General features: G+C 47.4%; 1 protein-coding gene and 1 non-coding gene across 2 annotated transcripts in view; one reads left to right on the forward strand and one right to left on the reverse strand.

The window, feature by feature from the left end:
• The window catches only part of KLHL24 (kelch like family member 24), a 50,663-nt gene extending 41,673 nt beyond the window's left edge, over positions 1–8,990 (forward strand). The window contains exon 9 of the mRNA XM_054713780.1: positions 8,847–8,990. Within this exon, the coding sequence (XP_054569755.1) occupies positions 8,847–8,990 (144 nt within the window). The remainder of the gene's footprint in view (positions 1–8,846) is intronic.
• Positions 2,358–2,521, reverse strand: LOC129148629 (U1 spliceosomal RNA). Its single transcript, XR_008555631.1, has one exon. It is a non-coding gene; the product is annotated as a U1 spliceosomal RNA (small nuclear RNA).
• Positions 8,991–9,410: the final 420 nt, after the last annotated feature.

Genomic DNA, 9,410 nt, shown 5'->3' on the forward strand with positions numbered 1-9,410 from the left:
CAGGCTGGGCTGAGGGGACCCCCCCCCCAATTCACAAATTTCGTGCACTGGGTCTCTAGTACTAGTATATGGAAAACCATGGATAGTGGGTAAAGAATAGGAGCCTCTTGTACTTTAAATATTCTCTAAAAAATCACCTGTACTCACCCTGAGCAGGCAGCTCATTTGGTTAGAGCCTTGTTGATACCCCAATGTTTTGGTTTCAGGTTTGCTCCCTGGTCAGGGCACATACAAGAAGAATCAACCAATGAATATATAAATAAGTGGAACAAAAAAACGATGCTTCTCTCTTTCTCCCTCTCCCTTCCTCCCTCCCTCCCTCCTTCTTTCCCTCCCTCTCTCTCAAATCAATTTTTAAAAAAATCACCTGTATTCTTATATGGAATGAGGGAAAAATGGGCTATACCTGCCTTTTGTTTCTCCAGTTTATTAACTGTTAATGGAGACAGATAATCAAAAGAGTTGTTTTACTCCTAATCATGTTGAGGTCTTTTTAAGTTTTATGTATTTTATAATGTTTGACATCTTTGGAGACCTTATTGGCTGGAGAGAAACCACCTCCCAGGACTATATGATTTCTAGAGGCAGTAAACAACTTCGCATTGAGCCCACCTTTCATATATAAACCAACAACCCCTTGTCCATACCCCCAACCACTTCCTTTAACTCACACACCAAGTTCTCCCCTTCCCTCACTCATCCTGGGGCCAGGTCCCAGACAACTAAGAATACCCCCAATGCCCCAGAGCCCACCAGAATTATTCAAATTAATACTAAGCTGTTTACCCTGCCCCACTTTGACTTTCCCATGGAAACCCCAATAAAGGCTCTGGTCTATTTTCCCCTCACCCCCTTTCTGGTTCCTGACTGACACTGGTACTTCCCCTGTGGGTGGCCCTGGGTAGCATGCCCTGCCTCTTGTTTCTAGGGGATCTGTGAGTAACATTTCAACGGCATTGATTTCGTCATGTCACTCAATCACCTTTATTAGTTAAACTCACAAACTACTTATGAAAAGAGCCAGCTAAGGTCCAAGGAAACCTCAAGCGTATTATGTGCATGGGGGTGGCCAGCCGGTGAAGTTTTCCCCAACAGAGGCTTTCTCTGAACAGGGTTATACAGAATACAGAAAACAGCAAACGGGGCACGCAGCTGGAGGAATGTGATCACCTGCAAACTGCTTACAATCCAGGCTCACACCTGAGAACAGTTTCTGTTCAGCCATTTTTTTACTGAAGAGCTGGCAGCCCACCAGCTGTAAGTTCTCACAGTCTGCTTACAGATGGTCTTCATCATATTCCCACAAGGTGGGAGGGGGAGTTGAGCTTGGGAAGGGGCCCATGTCCTGGCATATCACACATCACTCGTTCATTTTTGAATTGTAAGACCTGTGCTGGTCTGCTGTCTCTGAAAAGCAACTCAGTATCTCATTAAACAGGATAGGACCATTTTGAGCTGGTTCTATGGTTACAATTTCTGCCATTATCCTGGGTCGTTTCAGCATATAGAACCCATCCCTTTGCTCTAGCCTCCTATTATTTTTACCTCTAGTCAACAAACTTTCACCCTAACTCACTCCACTAACACACAAGGCAAAGCCTTAAATCAGTTCATTATCCAGAATTACTCTTCCTTTGAAACCTTAGACTCTAATGTCTTTCTGTCTTTTGCCATAGCCTTCCTTTCTTTCCATCTCTCATTCCATGATCTTCCTTGTGATCTCATCCAGTTCTCCAATCTTCTAACATCTCTTTATGCAGGCCCCTGGATTACCCAATATCCCTTCCCAGCCTACATTTCATAATTATCACATTCCAACCACCCTCACCAGCAGGCAAAATTTCCTCACCCGTTTGATCTCCCATTCCACTTACTCTCCTACTGCTGACATGTGTATCAACCCAATTATTGGGCTTCTCTCCTCCTACTCCCAAGCTATTGAGCCCTGGTAGAGAAAATCAATTAGCTGTCAAATGATACCTCAAAAATGTTGTGATCGCCAATGTCAACAGAGCAAGATATTCTTGGCAAGCCTTCAATGTGCATCTACTCTCTTCTTTTCCCTTTTTCCGTAACAGCTCACTCACCACACCCCTGTCTTTTGTTCTCAGCAGTTGATCTTGCCTTCTCCTTCAAAGACTTAAGAAGGACATGAGGTAGAATCTCAACATCTTGCCCTCCCATACTTATTTCCCATCCTCTCTCTTCTTCATGACTTAGGTATCCCTTCTCCATCTAAACTCTGAATTCCCCTCATCTGGCATCTTAGGAACTTCCCTCTATCTCCCTCTCCGATTTTCAACTTCTCTCTATGAACGTTTTCCCATAGCTTCTCCCATCTTTTTTTTTTTTTTTTTTTTTAATTTGCGCGAACGCAGTCCCCCACTACCACAAATTATGCAGTCGAGTTTCCCACATTTGGGGAAATCGCAGGGGTCAGCACATCCGGAGTGCAATGGATAAGCCTCGCCCTGGGAAAACCACCTTCGTGATCATGGTATCTCCCCTGCCAGGTAAGTATAGCTTCTCCCATCTTTTTAAAATACATTTTTATTGATTTCAGAGAGGAAGGGAGAAGGAGAGAGAAACATCAACAATGAGAGAGAATCATCGATCAACTGCCTCCTGCACACCTCCTACTGGGGATCAAGTCCACAACCCCAGCATGTGCCCCGACCGGGAATCGAACCATGACCTCCTGGTTCATAGGTCGATGCTCAACCATTGAACCACATTGGCTGGACACCTCTCCCATCTCTAAAATACCTTCTGCTGCTCTAAATTCCCTTCTAACTCCACCCACGTTTTTTAAAGTCTCTCTTTTGCCTCACTTCTTAATACACTGCAATCTGACTCACATAACTCACACTGCTACAGAAATCACCCATGCCAAAGGCGCCAATTAATCTCTGTTGCTAAATCCAAAATTCTTACCTTATTTAACTCCCTGCAAATGTGATGCTCTTTGATTATATTTTTCCTATCTTGGCTATCCTCACACTTTTCCTTTTACTTTTATGGGCTCTTCCTCACTCCTAAATCCTCAATCATCAGGCTTTCTTCTTACCCTGCAGATAATTGTTCTAGGTAACTTTACCCACTTCCATGGCCCCAGTTATGACTATATTTGATGATTCCTAAGTAAATCAGTCAAAACATTTGATACACACAACAGTGATCTTTAAGCAGAAATATTCAAAAGAACATCCATGCTCATCTACCATAACTGCTAATGTATCTTTACCTTACTCCTTGATCGAAATCCCTGGCGGGCCGAAACCGGTTTGGCTCAGTGGATAGAGCGTCGGCCTGCGGACTGAAGGGTCCCAGGTTCGATTCCGGTCAAGGGCATGTGCCTTGGTTGCAGGCACATCCCCAGTGGGGGGTGTGCAGGAGGCAGCTGATGGATGTTTCTCTCTAATCAATGTTTCTGGCTCTCTGTCCCTCTCTCTTCCTCTCTGTAAAAAAATCAATAAAATGTATTAAAAAAAAAAAAATCCCTGGCGGGCCTGGCCGGTGTGGCTCAATGGTTGAGCATTGACCTATGAACCAAGAGGTCACAGTTTGATTCCTATCAGGGCACATGCCGGGCTTGCAGGCTCAATCCCCAGTAAGGAGCATGAAGGAGGCAGCTGAGAAAGATTCTCATCATTGATGTTTCTATCTCTCCCTTCCTCTGTCTGAAATCAATAAAAACATATTTAAAAAGAAAATAAAGATATCCCTGGCAGAAATAACTGGTTGACACTCTAGTTCATATACCTGGCTGGCTGCTAAGGGCCAGAGATCTGAAGTTTTCAGGGAGATGAAAGCTTTGCTTGTTGCCAAAATAAATACAACATGGAATTCCCCAAATCTTGGGTGTGTAGGGGGTGGGGAGGAATGTTTCCTGGGCTTATCTCTGTGCCTTGGCTTCCTTCTGCTGGAATCCCTGGCCTCTAGCTATCTCCCACAGTCTCGGAGAGAGGGAAGATTCATTTCCTCAGGGCAGCTTTTGTGAACATCCTCTTTCCACCCCAGTCTGAGTTAAATAAGCTCCTGTGTGCTCCCATTATCCACTCCGTATACCTCTGTCAGCAAACTTTTCTGTTTACTTGACTCTTCAACTCCCTCTCTGAGACTATAGAGTCTTCAAAGTGAGGTGAGGGCCAAGAATCTCTAGCCTAGAAATCAGTCAGGAGAAAGGATCAGCTGGGGTAAGATGCTGGTAGTTAGTAAAATGTATATAGATGGGTTAATTAGATGATATATAAATTATGTCTCAATAAAGCTGTGACATTTTTTTTTTAAACTTTGTATAAACTCTTTTCTTCAAGAAACCCATCCTACCCAAGGCTTAGTGGATAGTTTCGGAAAGCTCAAGGTCGCTGAAAAGGGAAAGGAGACAGAATATGGCTAGAAAGTAGAGTGCCAATGACAAATGACCTATTTTGACTTTGCCTAGAACTGAAAAGTCTCATCAATATTTGTTAAATCATTTCTAATGATTTCCTGGCATCTTATATAACAGATAGTGACTTTCCTTGACCTTATCATTAGGTTTTGGGTTTCTGTCTAAATTTAGGTTCAGTAGCAACCTTCTCTTTGGTTCTGAGTCCAGCTCAAATGCTACCTTGTCTAAGAAGTGTCTCCTGATTCCCCAAGTGGGTTTATTTTTCACTCTTTGAGGACAAGAACCAAGTCTATCTTTTTATCCTAACTCTGTTCCCAGGACCTGGCAAAATGCCCAGAACAGAGTAGGTAATGGATATTTATTTGACTGATAATCACTATGGGAAGCAGAAGGGATGTGCTTAAAAAAAGGGAACAGGGCAAATTATAAAGTCTCCAAAGTCCTTTAGTGATCCCCTGTTTGGGTCACAGCTACTGCCTCTCTTGTTATGCTAAGTGGAAGTACTAAGGGATTGCTACCCAATCTTCTAATTCCTGACTTACTCTGCTACTGCTCCCCTAACCCCTACCTTGTACCCATGCCCCAACATCTGCATAGTTAGTAAAATGTATATAGGTGGGTTAATTAGATGATATATAAAGTATGTCTCAATAAAGCTGTGACATTTTTTTAAACTTTGTATAAACTCTCTTCTTCAAGAAACCCATCCTACCCAAAGTTGCTCTCAGAACTGGAGTTGTCAGTGAGGAAATGTTTCCAGTGTAATTTTCATCCTTGAAGCCTAGAGACAATAGTGTTAGGGGCAGAAATAGACTAGTGCGAACTAGCTATAGTTGTAAGAAATATTAATCATGCTCTGTTAACCATGATTGTTTTGTTCTGATTAAAGAAAGCACATTCTCCCCCGGGTCTGGGTGAGGCCGCGCACCCCCGGGTCCGGGTGAGGCTGGGTCCCGGGTCCGGGTGAGGCTGCGCCCCTGGGTCCGGGTGAGGTCATGCACCCCTGGGTCCGGGTGTAGCTGGATCCCGGGTCCGGGTGAGGCCGTGTGCCCCTGGATCAGGGTGAGGCTGGGTCTCGGGTCCAGGTGAGGCCACGCACCCCCGGGTCCGGGTGAGGCTGGGTCCCGGGTCCGGGCAAGGCTGCGTGCCCCTGGGTCCGGGTGAGGCTGGATCCCGGGTCCGGGTGAGGCCACGTGCCCCTGGGTCCGGGTGAGGCTGGGTCCTGGGTCTGGGTGAGGCTGCGCCCCTGGGTCCGGGAGAGGCCACGTGCCCCTGGGTCCGGATGAGGCCATGCGCCCCTGGGTCCGGGTGAGCTGGATCCCGGGTCCGGGTGAGGCCGTGTGCCCCTGGATCCGGGTGAGGCTGGGTCCCGGGTCCAGGTGAGGCCACGCGCCCCTGGGTCCGGGCAAGGCTGCGCGCCCCTGGGTCCGGGTGAGGCTGGGTCCCGGGTCCAGGTGAGGCCACGCGCCCCTGGGTCCGGGCAAGGCTGCGCGCCCCTGGGTCCGGGTGAGGCTGGGTCCCGGGTCCGGGTGAGGCCGCGCCCCTGGGTCCGGGTGAGGCTGGGTCCCGGGTCCAGGTGAGGCCGCGCACCCCCGGGTCCGGGTGAGGCCATGCACCCCTGGATCCGGGTGAGGCTGGGTCCCGGGTCCGCTTGAGGCCATGCGCCCCTGGGTCCGGGTGAGGCCACGCACCCCTGAGTCCGGGTGAAGCCGTGCCCCTGGGTCCGGGCGAGACCAAACCAGAGGGAGTCGGACCTGCGTTACCACCATTTGTCCACCATCCAGAGCTGAAAAGTCAGTGCCGACATGTACACATAAGGAACTGGTGGACATTGAAATTGGGTTTTAAAAGAACTGTTGGTCCAGAAAGAAACTCACTACAGACTGATTCATTTGCCTGTCAGCATAACTATTGTTGCTCGTCTCACATTCGGTTCTTATAAGTATATTTCTAGTAACACATGATCTCACTCATCTAGGGGAAATGATGAACAACATAGATTGATGAACAAGAACAGACCCAGAAACAAGGAGGCATCGATCGGACTGTCGGGCCTCAGAGGGAGGGTAGGGGAGGGTGGGGGTAGTGGGGAGAGATCAACCAAAGGTCTTGTGTGCATGCATACGAGCCTAACCAATGGTTAAGGACAACAGGGGGGTGGGGGCATCCGTGGGGAGGGGTGTGGGTTGGGAATGGGGGAATGAGGACAAATATGTGACACCTTAATCAATAAAGAAATTAAAAAAAAAAAAGAAAGAAAGAAAGCACATTCTGACCTGGCTGAGAGTTGTATTCCCGGTGCCACCACCTCCGCCCCGCCCCTCCCCAAACCTGCCTGCATGAGCTGTAATCTGTAACCATTTTACCCATTCTTATGCCTTTTGCCTACTTCCTCATGCGTGTAATACTCATTTGTATCCTTTTGCATACCCATTCTTATTCCCACTGTGGACGAAAGGGGCCACATGCTAACCTGACTGATAGAGCCTCCCTTCCCTCAATTGATGGACAGAGTATGACGTTAACTGTGCCTGCAGCCTGGACATTCCTGAGCACTTAACCAGGCACCTTATATGGACTGTACATTGAACCACCAATCAGCACCTGCCAAATACCCTAAGCCCCCGATTCCTAAGTCCCTAAGTGCCTAATCATGTGCCTTATATGAAACCACCAATCAGCGTGTGCCAAGTACCCTAAGCCCCATCCCTTCCCTTTCCTCCCCTCAAAAGGCGTGTTCACCCCTGCACATGTGCTCTCTTCCTTTGCGAGGCAGCCCGGCCAGGGGTCCTTCTCCTCTAATAAGCCTGTAGTCCTGGTCTTCGGCCCCTCTGTCTCATCTTTCACTGACAAGCTAGGGGAGGCCTGCATGGCAGTCTTGCAAACTCCAAGACCTAAAGTAACCACAAAGGATGGTCTGAAATTAAACTTCAACTAAAAGCAGTTATGGTGGGCAGTTACATCCTAGGCCAGTATCTACACTGACAAGGTCAACCTTTACCTTAACTGAGCCTGTCTGTCTTTTTGCATCTATGATAACATACCCTTGAAATGTCTGGGTAACTTGTAACTTCCCTTTTTCTGGACCCCTTGGGGCACAACCTAATGTGCTGGGTGGCAGGAAGATACCACAAATTCCTTCATTATCGTGTTAATTGTTCCTGCACCCACCTAAGTATGTGTCTATCATTTTACTTTTTATCCAGTCCCAGGGGTTTCCCCACTTTGCTTTCTCCCGCCTCTCTAGTCTATCACCAATGGATTTCATGTAACCCACCCACATCCCTTTCCTTTGATTGCAATGTATAAATACAGATGTAACCCGCCATTCTCCGGAGCATTATCTCAATTCATTGAGATTCTGCTACCCGGCATATGTCAACAGTTTGGCTCAAATAAACTCACAAAATTTCTTTACAGGTTTCAATGGTTTTTTACATTAACACCACTTCCCCATGTAATCTTTGTCCTTCTACCCAATATAAGCAGCTGGCTTATCGGGGGAGAAGGTAAGAAGGGGAGGCAGGATGACCTGCTGCTCTCCCATGCTGCCAGCATTAATGGAATAAAGTCTCAGACATGATTCAACCCTGTCTCTTAATTGGCTCTGATAGATCCTCCCTTCCCCCAACTGATGGACGGAGTATGACGTAACCTGTACCTGCAGCGTAGACATTCCTGAACACCTAACCAGGCACCTTATATGGACTGTACATTGAACCACCAATCAGCACCTGCCAAATACCCTAAGCCCCCGATTCCTAAGTCCCTAATTATGTGCCTTATATGAAACCACCAAGCAGCCTGTGCTGAGTACCCTAAGCCCCGTCCCTTCCCTTTCCTCCCCTCAAAAGGCGCCTTCATCAGTGGATAGAGCGTCGGCCTTCGGACTCAAGGGTCCCAGGTTCGATTCCGGTCAAGGGCATGTACCTTGGTTGCGGGCACATCCCCAGTAGGGGGTGTGCAAGAGGCAGCTGATCGATGTTTCTCTCTCATCGATGTTTCTAACTCTCTATCCCTCTCTCTTCCTCTCTGTAAAAAATCAATAAAATGTATTAAAAAAAAAAAAAAAAGGTGCCTTCACCCCTGCACGTGTGCTCTTTCTCCCTTTGGAAGGTAGCCCGGCAGGGGTCTTCTCCTCAATAAAGCCTGTGTCCTGGCCTCCTGGTCTCCGGCCCCCTGTCTCATCTTTCATGCTCAAGCAGTGACAGGCTCAAGCCCTGACCCATTAGTTGTCCAGTTTCAACGGGACTTTGTCCTGCTCAGCATTTCCTTACACGAACAGGAATCTGTGTGAAGACCTGTAATAGAGAGACAGTTGGTATAGTGGAGCAAGCACAGATTTGGAAGCCAGATGGCCCTGGGTTTGAATACAAGCTCTGCTACTACTAGCCTCCACTTCCTCTTTCTTTTCTTTTCTTTTTTCCCCCACTTCCTCTTTCATCATTTGCAGACAGTGGTGATGATCCATAGGACGGCTGAAGAAATCAAAAGAAATACTGCCATGAAAGCATCTATCGCAGTGCACAAGGCCCTGCAGAACAGTAAGTACTTCTCACCCCTCAGTAAGCACAAAAGTCACCTGGGGATCCTGTGAAGTTGCAGATTCTGATTCAGTAGCTCTGAGGTGGGCCCTGAGATTCTGCATATCTAACAAGCTCCGAGGTGATGTCTCTACTGTTGGTTGAGGACCACAGTTTAGCAAAATGATGAAGTGCCAGTGGAGTGTGGAGGAGAGGGCAGGAAATGAATTCTTCAGGAGAAAGGAAGGCAGGCACTTCCTTGAAGAACTGGAGTTTGCAAGGCATGAGAAGGGAGCATGCATTCTAGGCAGGGGGAAGAGAATGAGTCTAGACCTTCACTTTGCGTAAAAGTGGGAGGTGACTTGGGGAATAACAAGGAATGTGGCGAACAGCCACCGGAGACTGGGGAGGTGAATTGTAAATGATCTTAAACTTGGTGTTAATGAGTTTTAATTTTAGCCTGAACCAGTGGTTCTTAAAACGTGGTCCTTGAT

This window comes from Eptesicus fuscus, chromosome 3, assembly GCF_027574615.1.
Source record: "Eptesicus fuscus isolate TK198812 chromosome 3, DD_ASM_mEF_20220401, whole genome shotgun sequence".
NCBI lineage: Eukaryota > Metazoa > Chordata > Mammalia > Chiroptera > Vespertilionidae > Eptesicus > Eptesicus fuscus.